This window comes from Eulemur rufifrons, chromosome 20, assembly GCF_041146395.1.
Source record: "Eulemur rufifrons isolate Redbay chromosome 20, OSU_ERuf_1, whole genome shotgun sequence".
NCBI lineage: Eukaryota > Metazoa > Chordata > Mammalia > Primates > Lemuridae > Eulemur > Eulemur rufifrons.
The window spans coordinates 47410884-47433931 of NC_091002.1; the positions used below are offsets into that span (position 1 = coordinate 47410884).

Here is a 23048-nt window from a genome sequence, read left to right on the forward strand (position 1 = left end):
ATATTTAAGGAATATTTTGAAACAAATTTACAGTACAGTATTTTGAAATATATTTTAAAAAAGAAATAAAAAGAGAATATAAAAATCTAAAGGGACCCTTCCTTGCTCCTATACCAAAGTAAAATAGATTACTCATCACTTTCTAATCTAGTTTTTCATTTTCTGTTTTTAATAATGTTAATATCTTTTTGGTTGAATTTGGAACTAATTAAAAGCATTATGGTAGGTTTAAAATTTTATGGAAAATTCATCTGTATAAAAAAAGAATATAAAATAGTCTTTCATTTGAAATTGCATATTAAAAATATCACAGGTGTGTATACTTAACATAAAATTTTCCAGCTTTGACTGCTGGCTGAAGCACTAGCTGGTCTAATATAAAATACTACTGAAATAACTATTATCCAAAACTCATTACTCTTTTGTGTGGGCCACCCTGCCAATGCCAGCTGGATGAATTCATAGGTTTGAGGCGTTAACCTCTGATTCAAGGTTTAAGTCTTTTATAAAATACCTGCAGTGTTTTCTGCAACATCCAGTTAAAAACAGGTAAACAATTCTAGGCATTACGTCAAACTTTGAAAAAATGTCTGTGACCATCTATTGTCATGAACTTAACTGTTTCAAACAAGATGCTCAAAATTTCTACCTTGCTTTAAGAATTAAAGGCTACAAAACTTAACCTCTCTCACTTATCCATCATGTTGAGGATCATTTCACAGCTCATGTCTCCATCCAGGTCCTTGCTCCCGGCTGTGGTTTCTCCGCAGTTGACAAGAACCATCTCGCCTGGGAACGGCTCTCCCCTCTCGGTGGAAATCTCCTCAATGGCAGTTTCTTGGGAAAAAGGGATAGAATGAGCAAATTCAACAGAAAGCCAAGAAGGTACAATTGATACACTGTGCAAATATATTTTGGAAATAATCACTTAAATTTTAACGCAGCAGCAAGCCTGTTAGAAGACAGTCTTCTCACTGGTAGGGCAGAACAAGCATTCTGATCCCAGCTATCTGCCTTAAGTCAGGGATTCTCAACCCGGCACTACAGACACCTGGGGCCAGGGCGCTGTGACAGTGGGGCTGTCCCCGGCACTGCAGGACGTCAGCAGCCACCCTGGCCCCCAGCCGCCACATGCCAGCAGCACCCTCCTCTTCAGCTTCAACCACCAAAAATGTCTCCAGTTACTGCCACGTGTCCCCTGGGGGAGCATGGGGGCCAAAATCGTGCCTAGCTGGGAACCTGGAATTGCTGGGAGCTGAATGCGGATGTTATGGCTCGTGTACCCGTGGAAGGACAGACACCACCAAAGTGAAAAACGCCAGCTGCTTGCAGGGCGTGTCCCTTCGGCCAATCAGCATGCACTGGGTACTGATTCTGGGGCAAGCATCATGCTCGCACACGCTGTGAGTCACCCCCAGGACGTCACCTGCTCACCCTCCAACAGCTTATGAGCTGTGAACACAACTTTGAGAGTTTCAGACAGATCGCCGCAAACCGAGCCGTATCCAACCCTCTGCTCATTTTCCAAGTGACTTCCCGAACACACCTGTGAGGCGTCACACTTAGGAATGCTGTGGCCTCTATTAGTTCAAAGTTGGGTGAAGATACTTCTGCCTGTGCTTCCTTGAACTATTGCTGGGGGTAGCGGGAAGGCAACAGACCTAGTTCTGGATGAAAATCAACACTGACACTGAGATCACAGCACGGGGCCATCGGACAGGACTTGCGGAGGCCGGTCAGTGAGCCGGGAAGGCGACGCGTGCGGACGCACCAGCAGGCGCGGGAAGGACACCACCGTCTGACACCACGGGCCACGGAGCACCTGTGCGCACAGCGAGACTTTCCTGCTAGCACAGGTCGGGCTCCTGGCCTTCACACCGCTTCACTCTGGCTGCCGCAGCTGACCACCGAACCTAGGGACACGGCCTTAGTATTCCAGTGTCACCACCACATTTTAAGTCTACAAGAGCGTCCTCACCGCTGCCCTCTGGAACGTGGACGCTGAAGGCGGCAGCCACCCCAGCCGCCCCTCCATGGGCTCCGGGTCCAGAGACGGGGTCAGCAACAGGAGACGACCCTGGGACCCGTCTTTCGTCTCGTTGAAACGTTCTTTGTTCACCTCAGTGTCAGTGTCTAGGAGACGTGGGCTCAGGGATGACCAGGGCGGCCGCCCCTTCCCACAGCCGCCCAGGCCCCCAGAGTGGACGCCAGTCGTTTTCCTGTCCCCAGCTCTTCTCCCAGAAAAATGTCCCTGACTGAGGGTGACATTTTCAAAAGTCATCCCAAATCGTTTGGTCTCCTAGGGGTTTTGTTTAACAGATAATTTTTAAACAATACTACATTTAGGTGTCAATAGGAGGAGAACCGCAGAAGTGCCCTTTAGGTACCTAATTAGGTAGAAAGTCACATTTTTCTACTGACATTCTAGGATCCGTCCTAAACGTAAAGCTCGGGGTCCCAGGAACCCGGCCTTGGGATGGCGACAATGATGGTTGAAGGACGTGAGTCAGAGTCCACCAGTCTGCCTTCCCCAGTAAAGGACTGTGCTTATTCTTCACTGGTTTACTCAGCGACAAATTAACACACACCAGTAAATGCCAGGCCCGGAGCCAGGGGCGGGGGAGCACCAGGCGGGCCTGCCCTGGAGGCCCCAGGGGAGACGAGCCCTTCACTCAGTCCTGGGAGCACCAGTGGAGGAGGGAGCCGGGGCACCTGGGACCCGTGGTGAGCGGGAGTCACCGGGAATTCTGGGCAAAGAAAGGCTGAGGCCGGCCCAGCTGGGGACACGGGGTGGAGAGCCGGCGGGCTGGGTGCCAGAGGGGGCGGGGCAGGCTGGCCACGCTTGGTGTCCCGGTCTGGCGCACTGGTGGCCAAGGAAGGGGCAGGTGGTGGTTGGCGACGATGGAGAGGCCCCGTGCGTACATTTGAAAGGTCCTTGGTGGCTCAGGAGAGGTGCCCAGAGACCGTGTCCTGGAGCAGGTGGAGACAGGGATGGACTTGGGATTCCCAGAAGCTGACGTCCCCGGTGGGGTGACTTTCAGGTATCACCGGGCGAGGGGGAGCCTTCAGCGTGAGTCGTGGGCCTCACAGGCCCAGCCCGTGGCGGGGACCAGGTTTGCAGAGGAGCAGGCTGGGGTGGCAGGGCTGGTGGAGGGGACACCTAGGGTTCAGCTTTGGACAGACTGAGGCAGGGGAGGAGAGCACGCACCGTGCAGGTGACCATCCACACCCCGTCCTCAGAGGCATGCAGGGAAGGGGTCACCGTGAAGATGGTAACACAGACTGGAGTGGTGTGGCCACAAGCCACAGAACGGAGCCACCAGAGCTGAAAGCGGCCAGGAAGGAGCCTCCCCAAGACCCCCCAGAGGCAGTGTGGCCCTGCCCACACCTCGACTGGGGACTTCTGGTCTCTAGAGCTGGCAGAGGAGTCACTTCTGCTGTCCTAAGCCACCCCGTTTGTGGTCAGTTACTGCTGCAACCCCAGGACAGTCCCCGTAGGCGCAGGCAGCAGTCCAGCACGGCTGAGGACACCTCCGAGGGCAAGGAGAGTGGGGTGCACACATCTGTCGCTCGGCCACGCAAACACGTCTCACGAGGAACCCACGGGACGGGGGTGTGGACGCTCACACCGACTTTCTCACGCCACCCCCACTGCAGTTCTGAGAGGCGGCTAAGGAACCACGCCCACCTCGCCAGTCACCAGGACCTGCCCAGGTGGCAGGGAGCAGCCCCAGAGCTGCGCCTCGGGCTGGCACCTGTCCAGGCCTGGCACTCGCGCTGTCTCGGGGGATTGACTGGTGGATAAATAGGGTTTCTGGATGTGTCCCCTGTGCAGGAGCTTCCAGCACCCAGGACGCTTACTAACTAGAAAATCACTGTCAAATTAAAAATGAATTCGTTTAACACAAGGTACCGGCTTCCTTTGGGACCGTCTGCTTTTTCTTCTTCGTTTTTTTTCCTTTTCCTGAGGTGGCCGACTTCTTTTGTGCTGGGTCACACTTCTTGGAGTGTCTGTTCATGTTATTCTGTTGAAGAAATGACACAGAACACACAAGCATCAGCCTCACCAAATGCATTTTAAAACGCACAGTTAAAAAGACAGGCTTCGGGAGAACCGCGGGTCACGCGCACCTTTCATAATCTTGTGCAAGAACAATGACTTTTTAAAGGTGACGCTTTCTGTTGTGATTAGGTCTAGCCCAAAGTTAGCTTGTTTTAAATGTTTTTTATAATAGAAATCAAGAAGACAGAATTTATTGCTTTAGCATGCTTCTGCTCTCTAAAGTGAAGACTGATGTTGAGCCACAAATTCAACACACGAGTCGACTTTACGACGATCGACAACACATCACAGAGCTTTTCCTGCCCAACAAACCACTTCTCGATCGGACTGTAACGTGCGATGAAAAGTGGATTTTATACGACAACCAGCGATGACCAGCTCAGTGGCTGGCCTGAGAAAAAGCTCCAAAGCACGTCCCAAAGCCAAACTTGCACCCAAAAAGTTCATGGTCACCGTTTGCTGGTCCGCTGCCGGTCTGATCCACCGCAGCTTTCTGAATCCCGGTGAAACCGTCACATCTGAGAAGTCTGCTCAGCAAACCGATGAGACGCACTGACAACCGCAGCGCCCGCAGCCGGCCTTGGTCAACAGAGCGGCCCGATTCTCCTCCACGACAGCACCCGGCCACACGTCGCACGACCAACGCTTCAGACGCTGAACAAATCGGGCTACGAAGTTTTGCCTCATCCGACACGTTCACCTGACCTCTCGCCAACCCACTACCACGTCTTCAAGCATCTCGACAACTTTTTGCAGGGAAAACGCTTCCACACCCAGCAGGCTGCAGAAAATGCTTTGCAAGAGTTCGTGGAATCCCGAAACACGAATTTTTACACTACAGGAATAAACAAACTTATTTCTCGTTGACAAAAATGTGTTGATTGTAATGATTTCTATTCTGATTAATAAAGATGTGTCTGAGCCTAGTTTTAATGATTTAAAATTCAGTCTGAAACCGCAATTACTTTTGCACCAGCCCAGTAAGTCGTCCATTTAAAGTGTATGATTTAGTGTTTTTTAGTTTATTGACAGAGTTGTACAGCCATTGCCACTATCAATTTTAGAACATTTTATCACCCCAAAAAGAAACCGTTCCCTATTAGCACCGTTCTCTGTTCTCCCTTCCCTCTGCCATCCTGGCCCCCGCTGATCTACTTTCTGTCCTTATGAATTTGCCTGTTCTGAACATTTCCCATGCACTGACTTATACACCGTGTGGCCTTCTGTGTCTGGCTACAGCATGAATCAGGACTTCGTTCCTCCTTACGGCTGAACAGCATTCTATGGTAGGGACAGACCATGTTTTGTTTATGCCTTCGTTAGCAATGGACATTTGGGTAGTTTCTACTTTTTGGCTCTTATGAATGCTGCTGCTACGAACATGTGTGTGCCAGCTTTTGTGAACACCTGTTTTCATTTCTTTTTTTGTTTGTTTTTTGAGACAGAGTCTTGCTCTGTTGCCCTGGCTAAAGTGCCGTGGCTTTAGCCTAGCTCACAGCAACCTCAAACTCCTGGGCTCAAGTGATCCTTCTTGCTCAGCCTCCCAAGTAGCTGGGACTACAGGCATGCGCCACCATGCCCAGCTAAATTTTTCTATATATTTTGAGTTGTCCAGCTAATTTCTTTCTGTTTTTAGTAGAGACGGAGTCTCACTCTTGTTCAAGCTGGTCTCAATCTCCTGAGCTCAAGTGATCCTCCCACTTTGGCATGAGCCACCGCGCCCGGCCTCTGTGTTTTCATTTCTTTTGGATACATATATAGGGGTGGAATTGCTGGGTTATATGATAACTCTGTGTTGAACTTTTTGAGAAACTTCCAGACTGCCTTCCAAGGTGACATCACCATGTCACAATCCCACCAACAATGTACAAGGACTCCGGTTTCTCCACGTCTTTGCCCACACTGTTATTGTCGTCGTGACTACGGCCATCCCAGCAGACGGGCCTGGTGACGTGTGCTTCCGTGTCGATCACTGGAGCTGGGTCTGCCGTGTGCGCAGGGGGGGTTTGTATGTCTTCTTTGGAGAAACGTCTATTTAGATACATTGTGTTAAGTTGGGTATTTGTCTATTATTGAGTTGTAGGAGTTCTTTATATATTGTAGATACAAGTCCAAGTGCGGTTTCTTTCTTGACCAGAAAAGTTTCAACACTTCTGATTTCCTGTTCTGCAGGGCTGCAAGAGGTTGACTTGTTCTTTTCTCTGCATTCTTACTTCTCACACCAAAGGGCAGTTTCTACGCGTTAGAATTCTACTTCTTAATTTTAACTCTTTTCAATTTTAGCACAATGTGAGTGACACTGTTTTGGGAGCATTGCCGTCACTTTTATGTGAAATTCTGAACTACCAAGATTAACATTCCAGAAGTATCACACTATGCTACTCATAAAAACACAACTACCCTATTATTTCCTTTTAAGAGAAAAGATAAAATTTTCTCCCACAAAAATAGTCAACTTCAGAAAATTCAAATATAAAGTTGGGCCAGAGCACACATTGTCCAGGGGTCTAGCTGGCCATCTGCGGAGGCTTTAAAATGTCCACAAATTGTCTGACACTATTCCTTTCAAAAGGGACTTCATTGCCCGCCCTTTGTGTGTAGGCGGGACTTAGTGATTCACTTGCGGTGAAGAGAAGTAGCGTGACGCCACTTTTCAGACTGGACTGCAGAAGGCACTGTGGCTCCCTGCTGGTCTCCGCTCCTTCCTCTGGGTCACGAGAGCCCCCAAGAGCCCTGCAGAGAGGTCCACGCGGCAGGGGGCTGAAGCGTGGTCGTGTCAACAGCCACGTGGGGCGCCCATCTTGGAAGTGGATCCTCCTGCTCCAGTCCAGCCTTTGCAAGATGCAGCCCCAGACGACACTGTGACTGCAGCCAGAACCACGCATCTTAGCCTCTTCCAAATTCCTGACCCACAGAAAGTGTGAGATGATAAACATTTTAAGCTACTACCAAGTTTTGAGGTAATGTGCTATGCAGAAATAGAAAACTAATACGCCACCTAAAAGAATAAAGCTGAGAGTACATGGTACGTAGCCTAAATCTAGTTCATAGGAACAATTTTAACATATTACATGAAAAGCTGGGGTTCTCTCGGGAGTCTGAGAACTCCCCTAACACAATTTGCAAGATTTTGTGTGTGGGGCTGTCCTTTCTTAGGCGGGAACCACACTTTGATAAGATTCAAGAACCTGTGACTCCAGAAAGGTTAATAAGCACTTTCCCAAGCATGACAGATGCTATGTTCAGCCCTGGCAAGTTTCTACAATCGGGTTTAAACTCTCCTACTGTGACACTGTCCTTCTGAGACAGAGGGATCTTTCCACGGGGGATTTACGGTGACTTAACTAAGCTTACCCAGCGGGAAAAGCCTTTGCCACACCTGGGGCATTCAAAAACAGCCGGGATGAAACTTGGATCATGGTATTTCTTGAAGTGGACATTCAGAAGTTGCTTCTGTCGGAAACATTTGTTGCAGGAAAGGCAGGTAAACGGCTTCTCTCCAGTGTGGGTCCGCATGTGGACTGTCATGTGTCGCTCCTAGGAGGGAAGGGGAAGAAAACAGCTTATCTGTTTATAGTATTTTTTTTCAGTATCAGACACTGTTTATTGTACAATACGTTTTCTCTCCAAAGATGAGTCCACTATTAAGGAAAGTAGCTGCAGACACATTCTCAACAAAGCACCACACAATCTCTTAGTGCATGGCCCTCCGTGAGATAAATCTGTATGCAGTACCATCAAGTCACCAAGTTCTTGCAATTAATTAATTCCTTGCTGGTTCTCCGGTCCTATGGGGCACGTAGTAACACATCCTGGCGGAGCGAAACCATGATCATGTTTCCCCTCCAAAAGGGGTCAGGTATTTGAAGTCCTATTTCTATTTAATTATTTGCAATTACCTGAGTTTACGAAAGGCAAACAGAACCTGCATACTTAAAAATCTAATGTTAGAGTTTAAATTCACCAGACGCGGGGCGGGAAGTATGTTAAATATCTAAATGTTTTTCCTTCTATTTCCCAATAGTGTTATAACACATCTTAACATAAGCAGTGGTCTGGTTTGCAGCCTTCTGGTCTCAGGACCTTGTGGGCCCCCAGTTGGTTACAAGGAGCTCTACGGGTCTGTGAATGCACGTTAAGAACTGTCGCTTTAAACGACTGGCTCATGGCTGCTTTCTGGTTATTCTGAGTAGGCTGTTATAATGAAACATGACTTTTTCCAATATTTTCAAAGACAGAGCCTCCCCAACCCTCCCTTCTCCCACTCCCACTGCCCCCCCCGCCCGGTCCACTCACGCAGTACCTGCTTGCAGGCATAATCGCAGTGCTGACACGTGAACCGTTTCTCGTTTTTATGTGTTTTCTGGTGCAGGATGAGGGAATAGCGCTCATGGAACACAGAAGAACAGTAGCGGCATTTCATCTCTGTAGCTTTGTAAGTATGCAGGTTGCGCAAATGGACACCTAAAATAGTTGCAGAATATTATGCGGTTGAAGAGCATGATTTCCCGTTAGGCCTGTTCTATCGTCTGAAGTGGGGTGTCTCAGCTTGGCCCTGCTCACATCTGGGCCGCCCGCTGTTCCTTCGTGGGCGGGGAGGGTGGGCAGTCCTGTGCACAGAGGATGTTTAGCAGGTCCCTGTTCTCTGTCTACTGGATGCCCGTAGCACCTCCTCCTCTCCAGCTGTGAAAACCAAACCACCTCCAGGTGCAGCCAAATGTTTCCTGGGGGGTAAAACCACTCCCAGTTGAGGACCACTGCTCCAAGGGAACAGAATACTGAAACATCGTTTTAACGCCCTTTCAACATGGAATTAAAAGTTATGTAAGGTAGGTCGTATTGGACTCAATATGTTTGTTTGATAAAGCACTTTGATAATATTATTATAGGGTAGGAAGATTTTAGGATGATGTTAAGGTGATTTTACATAAAAAAAAAATCTGCACGTTCTGTTAGAAGTCAATGTCCTGCTATTTCCTAAGTCGAAGCTGACCTGGGCGTGTGGTAAGGTCTGACTGCAGATGCTCTAGGATAGCTGTTGTTTGTGAAGATCTCTGCTGGTTTTGTGATACTTAGTGTAAGAACCAAAACCCGACAGCTGAGTGATGGGGGGGACCCTGCATCCGCTGACTCGGACATTTAAAGAGCACGAGTTCCCCGGGTTAGTGTGGTGACAGAGCATCTCGCAGGGGTGTCCGGAGTGTGTCACCTGCTGGCACAGGACAGATACAAACTCCATGGCTTTGCCAGGGTGTCGAAAGTGTCTTGTATCCTTTCTCGGCAACTGGCTTGCAGTCCTTGTGCCCTCCCACGTCCCACTGGGCTGTGTTTTGTGGTATCCTGGTATCTATGGCAACACTGACAGAACGTTCCAGATGAAAAATAAAAGTTAAGACTTCGTTAAATGCCTTTCCACAGTGTTTTCAAAACAGTTCCTCGCCTCTCCAGAATTCCTCTGGGCAAACTGGTAAATTTTTATTTTTGCTAACATGTTTTGAGTATCACAGTGTCACATGTTTTGGAAAGAGAAACAAGACCATGGAAGAAGGGAGGCCCGGGAACCTGAGGCTCGTGCACTCCTCTTACCGCCGTGCCCAGTGGCAAACACTGGCAGGCCCCCTGCAGGCAGATAAATGCCAGCACCCAGGTCTGGCCCTCGGAGCTGCTGGGGCCGAGCCCACCCTGCCCCCAGGGGTCTGTACCATCAGGGCAGTGTACACCATGCTAGACTCCGGGGGGGCGGTCACGGGCCGCCTTCTCCACTGAAGTAAGTTCCCTACACGGAGATCTACGTCTGGATTCTCCCTTTTGTGCCTTTGGCTCCCAGAACTTCAGGCAAGCGTTTAGAAAGAGCTGGCGAGTATCACTGGAGAGAATATTAATGGAATCAGAACCTATAACCAGGCGGCCTCCTAGCACCCCTGGTCATGGGACTCTTGGGTAGTTCACTCTGTCCCTGAGCCCCAGGGCCCCATCTGTAAAGACAGGCCCAATACGGAATAAAATGGTATCGGTGAAAGATCTTAACACGCCTGTAGGGACGGAACGGGCCCAGCCTGGACTCTGAGAACGGGCCGGGGAGCTGCACTTCTGCGGTCCTGCCACCAGATGGCGCCACAGGACCAGTGGAAGAAAACCCATCCTGGGGCGAAGTCCCAGCAGCGAGGCCAGGGCCGAGCTCCAAGGAACCAGCAAACACTCTAGTAAAGAAACACGAAACCAGACACTCACGCAGGTCGCTCTTCCTTGAAATGATGGTGGCACAGTGGGGACACTCATACTTGGGGACCTTCTCGCTGTGCTTCTGCAGAACATGTATTTTCATGGTCCCGCTCTGGGTGAATCGGGCATGGCAGACGTGGCACTCGTAGGGCTTCTCACCTGTGATGCAGGTGACAAAGTGAACCCTGGAGAGCGGCTTCCCCCCTCAAGCCCTGATCCTGGCCAGAGACACCTGGTGCTGAAAGCGTTTCTTCTGCTCCCAGGGCTCCCTTTCCAACCCCCTTCTCGTAGGTTTAACCCCCAATTAGTGCACGACCCCTAAATCGAGCCCAGGCGGCTCATGCCAAGCGCGGCTGTGTCCACGACAGCCCATAGACGCGCCACCTGCGTCTGGCGGCTGCCCGTCACTTCAAGGTAGTTTGTACCCACAGGGTTGTAGGAGGAACCAAGTACACATAAACGTCGTGTTTATCTAACACAACATATGCACACCGGATGTGAAACCAGCACACCCTGTTTTATGTGTTGCTCAGAGCTGAAGAATGAATTAAGGAGCTGACTTCTCAACACCTGGAAACCAGATAGAAGCAAATACCTTATGGTGTTCTACTTAGCACAGCATTAATGTGGTCTCCCCTAGTGCCGGGTAAATGCAAAGGTATGGATCAAAATCTCCAAGTTAAAAAGGAATGCAAAAATCGACTTTTCCATTTGAACTTGGATTTTGCCACTGAAGAGTAATTTTTAAAAGCTCAGACACTTTGAAAAACACAAGTCTAGGCCGGGCGCGGTGGCTCACGCCTGTAATCCTAGCACTCTGGGAGGCCGAGGCGGGTGGATAGCTCAAGGTCAGGAGTTTGAGACAGCCTGAGCAAGAGCGAAACCCCCTCTCTACTAAAAATAGAAAGAAATTAGCTGAACAATTAAAAATACATAGAAAAAATTAGCTGGGCATGGTGGCGCATGTCTGTAGTCCCAGCTACTCAGAAGGCTGAGGCAGGAGGGTCACTTGAGCCCAGGAGTTTGAGGTTGCTGTGAGCTAGGCTGACGCCACGGCACTCTAGCCGGGGCAACAGAGTGAGACTCCGTCTCAAAAAACAAAAAAAAAACCCAAAAAAAACCACAAGTCTACTCACGAGGCCACACACGAGACACCTTTACCTGAGTGTGTCCGCATGTGGCGCTTCAGCTTGTAGGTGTCCTTGCTGGCGTAGCTGCAGAGCGAGCACTGGAAGGGACGCTCCCCGGTGTGGGAGCGGATGTGGCGCTTCAGCTTACTCGCCTAAAACGCAAGCGAAAGACAAGCACTGCGGGAGGAACTTAAAAGTTGGAGAGCCTTCTGCTAGTCAGCATCATAAACGAGATTTAAATTAATCAGCTTTGAACATCAGAGCACCGGCGCGTATTTCACTCATGGAAAAACATGAAAAAGTCATGACTTTCTACATTCTGCCGCGGGCGATTTGTTTTTCCTTTGCCGTGTGTGCGTGTGTGCGTGTGTGTGTGTGCGTGTGTGTGTGCGCGCATGTGTGTGTGTGAGCATGTGTGTGCGTGTGTGTGTGCGCGCGCGCGTGAGTGTGCGTGTGTGCATGTGCGTGTGTGTGTGTGAGCATGTGTGTGTGTGTGTGCATGTGTGTGAGTGTGCGAGTGTGTGTGTGCGCGCGCGTGTGTGTGTGTGCATGTGTGTGCGTGAGTGTGTGTGCATGTGTGTGTGCGTGTGTGTGTGTGTGTGTGTGCGCATGTGTGTGAGCTCCTTCAGGGACGCTGGACGGCAGCGCCGAGACTTTCACTTGCAACTTAACCTTACAAAGGGAAGGTGGAAACGTACCTGCTCGAGGCCATCCATGATTTTGCTATGTCTAAGGCAACGTTTGCTCAATAGTGGCAAAAGGCAGATCACACTGTTGAAGCCCAAAGGCCAGAGAATTTCTTTTTCGTACAAAGTAAAAACCTTGAAACCTTAGCTCTTTAACGAGGGACGGCCACACACTTCACAGTTCCAAGTCCTGGGGACCTGACCCTGCCTGGCACGTGGACGGGGGAGGCCTCCGTTGCCAGTAGCCGTAGGCACTATGTGTTATAACACAGTTAACTTTGTAAGAAGTAAGTTTTAAGCAGAAGAAAATAAATTCTAATTTGATTCATTGTGCATCCCAGGCAATTAGCTAAACAGCAAACAACATAATACCTCCCATCAGATCGTTCTTTGCCTGACTATTTTACTGTCTTCTAGACTATTCTTATGCTGAACTCGCTCATGGCAGGCCTTTATCTACGTGCACCAGGAAACAGAGGGCGTCAGCCACACAGGGACTGTACAAGTTAGAAAGCCCACGTGAGTTCTGCTTGTGACCCCCCCCAGATCTGCTTCCCCAGTAAGTGACGGGTGCACAAAAGCCTTAAGAACATTCAAGAACAAAAGGAGGCTTAGAATGGAAAACAAGATCCAAACTGAAAAATTTAGCTCAAATGTCTTCAAGTATACTGGGAAAGCAAAACAAAAAGAATTTTTTAAAATTACGGTGTGTAAGGTTTGAGTAGGGTAAGTGGCGTGAATGACAAAAGGCAGCCACGAATAAAACCCACGCTGGATGGCTTTTCAAGGCTGGACGGGAGGACAAGAGCAGCTCAAAAGCTTTCACACCCCGGTGTGCCTGCACGGGCTCCCACACACGCCAGCCGCAGGACGCAGAAGCCGCAAGAATGGGGGCTGTGGCAGACCCTGGTGCCGAGGCCGCCCTCCCACCCCAAGCCCAGGCTGCGTGAGGCGGCCCACGCTCGGGACAGGACTTCCCGACCCAGGAAGCTCACGCTGAGAACTGGAAGGACACCAAAAAAACGTCCACTCCAGGGTTAGGTTTCTCTGGGACCTTCACTTTGTGTGCTCACATTATAATCACAACCTTTAACTCAGATGAGAAGTATTTTTTTAAAAATAGTAATAGCAGAAAAAAATTCTTGGAATCAAATTCTGACCCTGTTTGTGAAATGTGCTAATTTATGAAAGCCGGTTGCATCATCACGATAGTTAACCTTTAGCTGTTCCCTCTACCTTAGCTCCACTCGAGTGTTGTTTGTCCTGCCCCCAGGGCTCCGAACGGCGGCCCAGCACGCGGCCCCACGCACAGAACCCTCAGAAGTTAACTGGTAGAAAAACTGGATTTGAAAAGTGAGTGCAGTGTCTGCCTGTGTTTCACTGAGACTGTTGCTAAACCCACGACCAAGTACAAATAAAACAGTCTAGTTGGAACGACCAGGACACAGGAGGTTTGAAAAGGGTGGTTTCCGTCTGTAATCAACAGTAGGAATGGCTACGCTGAAATCTTCCAGCAAGTTGCTTTGTATCTGACCAAGTGGCACTGAGACAGCCTTAAACATTTCAGCAAAAATTCAGATTGGATCTGCGTTCTATGTTGCAGCAAATACATTTTGATTCTGTGGCACCGAGTATTGCATAAAATAAGAGATAGAGCTTTTTAGCAAATTTAAAAAATTACTTCTTGACCACAGGTAATTTTATTTACAGTTTGTTTTTCACTAATTAGTAATCAAAGAAAAAAAAAGAAATCCAATTTGCTATTTTAACTTTAGAAAACAGAACGCATATTTCCTGTGTAAATTTCCTATGACTGGTATCTTTAGTAAAACCTGTTTGTAACAGATTCTACCGCAGTTACGCTTCGCACAACTTTTACAGCAACTTCTCACTCAGACTCCCCGCAGCTTCGCGTGTCAGACCGGACTTACTTCCACGCTGGCGTACTTGCACATGGAACACTTGAAGGGTTTCTCGTGGGTATGTTTGTAACGCCTGTGTCGGACAAGCTCTCCGCTGGTGACAAATGCCATGTCACAGTCACCACACTTATAGGGCCTGGTTCCTGTAAAATCACACAGTTTATACCTTTAAAACGAGATTTAACCACAAAATTTCCAAGGAATTGATAACTTTTAAATTACACTCAGTCTCAAAACGCTTTAAAAATTAAGAAAAGGCTCTTCAAGCTACGACTACCACCGACGCGTGTGCGAGAAGACATCTCTGTGGCCTTCAGGATGTTTAATGGAAATTCAAGGACAAAAGACAAAACTAACGTGTGAAACGCCCTTCTGTCGGCCGTGACACACGCCACCGGCGGGACACGGGCTTCTCGGCCGCTCTACCTGTGTGGGTGTTGATGTGGTTCCGCAGCAGCGTGACAGTGCGGAAGGTTCTCAGGCAGAGGTGGCACAGGTGCGACTTCTCGTTAGCGTGCGTCTTCATGTGGCGACGAAGACTCGAAACTCTCGAGGTGGCGAACGCACAGGTATCACAGTGGAAGGTCTTCTTCGCTCCTGTGGGAAGAAGACATGGAGTTTGTATGTTTGTAAAGATCTTTCCTGAGAGGTTCAAATTCCATTTAAACCAACTGAACTAACTTAGCACATCCTCTTTTTGTCTAATGTGCACCTCAACCACAGCACACGTCGTGGGTGTTCACAGGCTGATCCGAACAGTTCAGGACACACGTTCCCGGGGGACGAGGGATGCATTTTCACCGTTACAAAACCAGGAGGCCTTGCAGATCGACGGGGATGAGACGAGCCTTCGTGCCTGCCCCGAGTGAGAAGCCCAAGAAGACGTTCTCCCCAAAAGACGGGGACCTGAAGGGACACAGTCCCCGAGGGTGAGCTAATCTACTCCATCTCTGCTTCCTCCATCCCGGCCTGGGGACTGCAAGAAAACCTGAGAAAAACTGGCTAAATGGTGCAGTCTCAGACCACAGCCACTAGCCACATGTGACTATTTAAATTAGTATTTAAAATGATTACACCTGCTGACCCTGAGGCTCTGAGGAATCAGGGGGCGAAGGCCAAGACGGAGTCGCAACCTGCCCGCGAGATGCTGGGAAGGCAGCCCCCCACGCAGAGCGCGTCGGCAAAGATTGCGAGATTTTTTTCCTGGTTCAGGTGTTTAAGAAACTCTTTGTCTGATCATTAGCAGAGATTTCAGTGGCCACACGAAGCATTCAGATGCTAGAGAGTTACTTCAGAAAAGTGACCAACACCACATACAGCAAGCGACCCTGGGGAGGGGAAGAGTCTGAGTTACAGAGTTTCCACATTACAATGGTCAAAATGTCCAGTTTTCAGCAAAAAATTTCAAGGCATGCAAAGAAACAAGAAAATATGGTAGCCCATCCCGAGAAAAAACAATTAACAGAAATAGTCCCTCAGAGAGTCCAGTCATTGGACCTACTTTAAACCAACTATTTAAAATATGCTCAAAGGCCTAAAGAAAACTGAGTCTGAAGGACTAAAAGAAACCATGAAAATTATATCTTGTCAAATTGAGAGTATCAATAGATAGAATTTATTTTAAAAAATTAGAAATGCTGGAATTGAAAAGTATACTAACTAAAATAAAAAATTCACTGGAGGGGCTCAACAGATCTGAGCAGAAAGAATCATCAGTGACCTTCAAGAAAGGTCAATTGAGATTATTCAGTTTGAAGAAGAGAAAAAAAAAAAAGCCATAAAGAAAAATGAGTAGCAGCTAAGAGACCTGAGATGCAGAAAGGGGGTAGGGAGAAGAAAGGATATTTGAAAAAATAATTGCCAAAAATTTCCCAAATTTGATGAAAAACACTCTCTACACCCTAAAAACTTAAAGTAGGATAAGCTCAAGGACAGCCACGTCAAGACACATCATAATCACACTGTTGAAAGACAAAGAAAAAAGTGTTGACAGCAGCAAGACAGAAGCCACTTGTCCTGTGCGCGGGGGCGTCAGGAAGATTAACAGCTCATTCATCACCAGAAACGCGGAGGCCGGAAGGCAGTGGAATGACATACTCAAAGTGCTGAAAGACAGAAACAACCCCAGCAAACAAGCATTCTGTATCTAGCAAAACCATCCTTCAGAAATGAAGATGAAATTAAGACATTCCCAGAAAAATAAAAACTGAGTGAGTCTGTCACTGGGAGACCTGTCCTACAAAAATGCTAGAGGCTCCTACAGGCTGAAATGAAAGGACACTAGACAGTAACTCTGATCCATATGAAGAAATAAAGAATACTGATAAAAGTGACAACATGGGTAATATAAAAGACAGTGTTTATGTATTTTTTTTTACTTATAACTCCTCTTTTTTTCTATCTAACTTAAAAGACAACAGCGTAAAGCAGTAATTATAAATCTACGTTGATGGGCACATAATGTATAAAGATACACTCTGTGACAATAACAAGAGAAAGTGGGGCGGGGAATGGAATTATATAGAAGCAAAGCCTTTTAATATGCTATTGAAATTAAGTTGGCATTAATCTGAACTAGACTGTTATAAATTGAGATGTTAAATGTGATTCCCAAGGGCAACCGAAGAAAATAACTCAAAAACATACAGTGAAATATGTGACAAAAGAATTAAAATTATACACTAGATAATAGCTCTTCAACACAAAAGCAAGCAGCAATGGGAGAACTGCAGAACAAAAAGATATGACATTTAAAAAAACAAATAGAAAAATGCCAAACTGCTTTTTTATCAGTAAGGAGATCAAACTCTCCAATTAAAATACAAATGGGCAGAAAGAATAACAAACATGATACAACTGTTTCCCTTCTACAAGAGATTCATTTTAGACTAAAGACACAAACAGGCTGAAAGTAAAAGGAGAGAAAGAATATTCCACACAAACACTAACCAAAAGAGAGCTGAGGTAGCTATACAAATATCATAAAATAAACACTTTAAGACAAAACTTGTTATAAGAGACAAAAATGACACTACATAATCATAAAAGGGTCAATCCATCATAAAGATATAACAATTATGAACATATATGCACCTAATAACAGAGCCCCAAAATGCCTGGAGCAAAAACTGACAAAATTGAACATAGAAACAGACAGTTCAATAATAGAGACTTCAACATTCCACTTTAAACAATGGACAGAACAAGGAGATCAGTGAGGAAACAAAAGACTGAAACAACCCTATAAATCAAGCAGACAAAATAGACATCTATAGAACACTCCAGGCCGGGCGTGGTGGCTCATGCCTGTAATCCTAGCACTCTGGGAGGCCAAGGCGGGTGGATAGCTCAAGGTCAGGAGTTTGAGACAGCCTGAGCAAGAGCGAGACCCCGTCTCTACTAAAAATAGAAAGAAATTATCTGGCCAACTAAAATATATATAGAAAAAAAATTAGCCAGGCATGGTGGCGCATGCCTGTAGTCCCAGCTACCCGGGAGGCTGAGGCAGTAGGATCGCTTAAGCCCAGCAGTTTGAGGTTGCTGTGAGCTAGGCTGACGCCATGGCACTCACTCTAGCCGGGGCAACAGAGCGAGACTCTGCCTCAAAAAAAAAAAAAAACCCCACCACTCCACCCCATAACAGCAGAATATAGATTCTTCTCAGGTGCATGTGGAAGATTCTCCAGGACAGACCAGATGTTTGGCCACACATTTGGAACAAACATGTCTCAGTAAATTTAAAAAGATGGAAATCATACAAAGTATGTTCTCTTACCATAATAGAATCAAATCAGAAATTAATACCAAAGGGAAGTTGGAAAATTCACAAATACATGGTTAAACAATGCACTCCTAAATGACCAATGGGTCAGAGAAGAAATCACAGGAAAATTATAAAGTACTCTGAGATAAATAAAATTGAACCAAAACTTATAGGATGCAACTAATGCAGTGCTCAGAGAGAAATTTTAAGCTGTAAACACCCCCATTAAAAAAAAAGAAACATTTCAGATCAATAACCTAACTTTACACCTTGAAGAACTAGAAAAAGAAGATAAATCTAAACCCAAAACTAGTAGAAAGAAGAAAATAATAAGAGTGAAGATAAATAGAAAAACAATAGAGAAACTCAACAACAGCAAAAGTTGGTTCTTTGAAAAGATCACCATTGACAAACCATAACCTAGACTTATGACCAAAGGGGAAAAAAGAGACTAGTCAGGTTACTAAATCAGGAAGGAAAGTGGGAACATTTCTATCAACCTTACTGAAATAAAAAGGATTATGTGGGAATACTATGAACAATTATAGGCCAACAAATTAGATAATCTAGATGAAATGGAAAATTCCTAGAAACACAAAAACTACCAAAACTGACTCAAGAAGAAATAAACAATCTGAATAGAATAGACCTATAACAGCAGGGAGTGAGTCATTGATCGACAAACTTTCAACAAAGAAAACCACAGGACCTGATCACTTAACTAATTAATTCAACCAAATGCTTAAATATTAACACCAATCCTTCTCCACCTCTTAAAAAAAAAAAAAACCCAAAGAGTAAATATTTCCCAATTCATTACATGAGGCCAGTATTATTTTGATCCTAAAGCCAGACAAAGACATCAAAAGAAAAGAAAACTACAAACCAATATTCCTTACAAACACAGAAATCTTCAACAAAATACTGGCAAACCAAATCCAGCGGCATAGTGAAAGGATTATGCACCATGACCAAATGGGATTTATGGCAGGAACAGAAGAGTGGTTTCAGATACAAGAATCAATCAATGTAATACACCATATTAACAGAATGAAGGAAAGACAACAACACATTATCATCTCAACAGACACAGAAAAAGCACAAAATCCAACACCCTTTCCTTGATAAATAAGAAACAACAAACTTGGAATAGAAGGTTTATGAGCTGAGTTGTCACCCCTGCCAAAATACGTTGAAGTCCTAATGCCAGATAATTGTGAATGTGACTTTCTTTGACAAAAGGGTCTTTGCAGATGTAATAAGGTTAAGATGAGTCATGCTGGATGAAGGTGGGTCATACTCCAGTGGGACTGGGGTCCTCACAAGAAAAGGAAAAGAGACACAGAGACACGTGGGAGAATTCCATGTGACGACAGTGGCAGACAGTGGGGTGATGCATCCACAAGCCAATGAATGCAACGACTGTTGGCAACACCAGAAACTAAAAGAAAGATATGGAATATGTTCTCCTCTAGGGCCTTTCGAGAAAGCATGGTTTGCCAACACCTCACTTTCAGACTTGTAGCTTACAGAATTGTGAAAGAATATGTTTCTGTTGTTTTAAGCCACCTAGTTTGCAGTGCCTTGTTATGGCAGCCCTAGGAAACTCACATAGCTGCCAATTAAAAAATGGGCAAAAGATTTGAGTAGGCATTTTTCAAAGAAGACACACAAATGGCCAATAATCACATGAAAAGATACTCAACATGATCAAACATTCAATGTAAATGAAAACCACAATTAGATACTTCTTCATACCCACTAGGATAGCTGTGGTTAAAAAACAACAAAATGGAAAATAAGTGTTGGTGACAATGTGGAGAAACTGGAACCTTCACACACTACTGGTGGGAACAAAAATTGGTGCAGCTGCTGTGGAAAACAGTTTGACAGCTCCTCGAAAAATTAAACAGAATAACCGTACTGTCCAGCAATTCCACTGCTAAGCATGTACACAAAAGAATTGAAAATTGGTGTTCAAACAAACATTTGTATGCAAATGGTCACGGCAGCACCGTTCACACTAGCTAAAAGGTGGAAACAACCGAAGTGCACACCCACAGATGAATGCTTACATAAAATGTGGTGTATTCACACAACGAATATTATGCATCCATTAAAAAGGAATGAAGCACTTAATACATGCTACAACATGGATGAACCTTGAGAGTATCACGCTAAGTGAAAGAACATATACACAAAGGCCACCTAGTATATATGCATGATTCCACTAATACTAATAAAATGTCCAGGATAGGAAAATCCACGGACAAACACTAGATTGCTGGTTGCCATGGCTGGGGAGAGGAAGGTGGAAGTGATTGCCTAATGGGCGCAGGTTTCTTTTCGTGGTGATAGAAATATTCTGGAATTAGACAGTGGTGATGGTTGTACAAACCGGTGAATATATTAAAACCCTGAAAATGAGCTAGGAATTGGAAAATTTGGGATGCAATAGCTTGATTTAAATATGAAACTCTACCACGTAGTAGGGGCTGTAAATTTAACCACCACAGAGCCAGAGGCAGGAAACCTAAATGAACGGCTCTGACCACATGTAAGAAGAACACAGTGACAGAGGCAGTGTGACTGGACAACTCTCTCCCTTTCTAAACGAGTCACCTCCCAACTCCAGCCACTGTTGCCGGGAGGAAGGAAATACTGCTGGGTACTGCCAGGTATGACTTTTTAAAAATAAGCTAGAAATTGAGATTTTGGGGTGAAATCTCTTAATTTGAATAACTGAAAAACTAATATTTTCTTTTAAAAAGAAGCCAAACGGGCTGGGCGCAGTGGCTCACGCCTGTAATCCTAGCACTCTGGGAGGCCGAGGTGGGTGGATCGTTTGTGCTCAGGAGTTCGAGACCAGCCTGAGAAAGAGTGAGACCCCGTCTCAATTTAAAACAGAAAGAAATTAGCTGGACAACTAAAAATATATAGAAAAAATAAGCCGGGCATGGTGGTGCATGCCTGTAGTTCCAGCTACTCAGGAGGCTGAGGCAGGAGGATCGCTTGAGCCCAGGAGTCTGAGGTTGCTGTGAGCTAGGCTGATGCCACAGCACTCTAGCCTGGGCAACAGATTGAGACTCTGTCTCTAAATAAATAAATAAAAAGCAGCCAAACAAATCATTGTTGAAATTCACCCTGTGGGCTGCTGGGATGCAAGCACAGTCTTAACATAGCTTTACTGTAGCTTTAAGGTCCTTCCTAACCTAGCCCTATCGACCTCTCTGACCGGCCCCTCACGCAGGAAGCACGTACTTTGGGAGCTACAGGCACAGACCACTCCCGGCTACCTGGAGTCAGGATCCTCACTCTTGGCTGCCTAGTCCTTTGGGCCTCACCTCAGTATCACCTCCCTTAGCAGGCAGCACCCACTGCCTCCTGAAGGCGGGATCACTCCTTCTCCTGGCCCTGCAGCACCTGCTCTTACCTCCGTCGGGCCTCTCCCCGCTGTCCTGCAGTTACATGCCCCCCACACCCCACCAATACTCCCCCTGGGCTGCAAACTAGACAGCAGAGACCAGGGATCAGCTTCTATTTATGTGCACAATGCTTTGTGGGAACATTTTTATTCTGCTTTTAAAATGCTTATGCGTAAAATGCAAAACGCTTTTGGATTTGATTCGCCATACGGAACATCAGTTTAAAATTTCTCCTGTATCCTGACATTTGGAAAGCGACTAAAAGTGAACCCCTTAAAACTTCAATGACCTTCACCTTCCCATAACGAAACACCACAGCCCAGCTTTACGCGGTCTCTTCTCCAGGACCAACTGGCCTACCCTTTGTCTCTCTCTTGTCCTTTGTAGAGTTGGCGCTTTCAACATCTGCTTGACCAGATGCAGATTTATCTTCCTGCACTTCCATGTTTAAATTTGAAATTGTCAGAACAATTTCATTTCTTCCTTCATCTCCGGGACTGGCTTCCACAAGAAAAAGCTGCTCTTCTGTTCTCTCAGCACATCCTCCTTCGGCCAAATGCTGGCTCTCCTCTGGACTTTTCTCAAGCTAACAAAGATAAATATTCCAACAAATATACTACTAATTACAATCTGATTAAGCTTTTGCCTTGGTGAACCATACCATACACAAACAAAAGCAAAAATTAAAGATTATGCATTGCAACCAAAATGTTTTAAGCTATAATTCTTTAGCATCAGGATTGCGGCGGTGACATAATCCCCCCTTTTTAAAAAAACACATGCATCTTATAGCATTCCAATTATTGTAACTTTTACAATTCTTGAAAAAAAAAAAAAAAAACATAAGATCTCTAAAAATTTTCCTGGGAAGTACTTTTACTGTGTTTAATTTGAAACTGCAAAATAGCTTATCCATACATAATACTGCATAAAGGCCAACTTAGAAAAAATAGTTTTTTTTTTTTTTTTTTAATTCATATAAGAGGTCAGTTTGTCAAAACCGGCTGTACCTTAATCAATCCAGTACTTTCAGCCAGGCTCACCACTAAGTTACTGTCTTCACTGGCCACTGCCACATTCTCCTCCAGAACGTGAAACTGCATCACCTCCAACTCTTGCAAGGAGTACAGCTCTTGCATACTAACGGCCACGTACTGCTGCATGCTCTGCTGGGGCCCCTCGCTGAGCCACAGCAGTGACGTCAGCCCGGGACTGGCCTGCTGCAGCATCACCTGCACCCCTTCGGGGGGCTGTGCGCTCAGCCAGCCGGTCTCCTGCAACTCCGCGTTGTCAGAAGTGAAGCCCACCGTCTGCAGGGTCAGGATGTGCTTCTCACTCTCCTCCGAGGGGGCGGGCACCAGCTCCAGCTCTTCTTCCGCGATGCCGGCCTGGGGGGGCCCGTAAGTACACTTGGCCTCCGGCTCCCCAGGGCTCTGAGGATCCTTCACTTTGCACACTGCATCTTTCTCCTCCTCTTCCTCCTCTAGGCCTTGCTCCAGCATCAACTCCAGCTCTTTGATTTTGGTGAACTGCTCAGAAGGGGCAGAGGGCTCCGCAGCCGCCATGATGTCTTGGCCTGTTCTGAGAAAGAAGCAAGCGGTCTTCGTCGGCACAGTGGGGTTGGGGTCTAGCAGGCTTTGGGGTTGACGAAGGTCTAACAAGGTCTGGCCTCTAAAGGCTTTGGGCCCAGTAAGTCAGGACAATGTTGAGCGGGCCTGGGCTTAGGTGGAGTTGAGCCTAAGCACAATTTAGGCTAAAGTGGGATTTTGTCCAGGATTCTAGAACTAATAGATTTGGGGCCAAAGCACCCTATCCCAGCAAGTTTGGGCCTGAGCAG

At 46.4% G+C, this 23048-nt stretch overlaps 1 protein-coding gene across 1 annotated transcript; it reads right to left on the minus strand.

The window, feature by feature from the left end:
- Nucleotides 1-688: 688 nt before the first annotated feature.
- On the minus strand, nt 689-22776 carry CTCFL (CCCTC-binding factor like). The gene is made up of 12 exons (XM_069495787.1): nt 22222-22776; nt 21572-21797; nt 14450-14620; nt 14033-14166; nt 11447-11567; nt 10295-10444; nt 8367-8527; nt 7418-7600; nt 3914-4025; nt 1979-2133; nt 1036-1198; nt 689-837 (listed from the first exon to the last, which is right to left on the minus strand). The coding sequence occupies exons 1-12, from the start codon at nt 22774-22776 to the stop codon at nt 689-691; spliced, it is 2280 nt and encodes a 759-aa protein (XP_069351888.1).
- Nucleotides 22777-23048: the final 272 nt, after the last annotated feature.

Excerpts from the sequence above, each read along its gene's own strand:
- CTCFL (XM_069495787.1), bottom strand. The coding sequence starts at position 22,776 with ATGGCGGCTGCGGAGCCCTCTGCCCCTTCTGAGCAGTTCACCAAAATC. Across the intron at positions 21,798-22,221 it reads AAAGTACTGGATTGATTAAG|CTTGAGAAAAGTCCAGAGGA; the intron begins GTACAGCCGGTT and ends TATCTTTGTTAG. Across the intron at positions 14,167-14,449 it reads CCACATCAACACCCACACAG|GAACCAGGCCCTATAAGTGT; the intron begins GTAGAGCGGCCG and ends GTGATTTTACAG.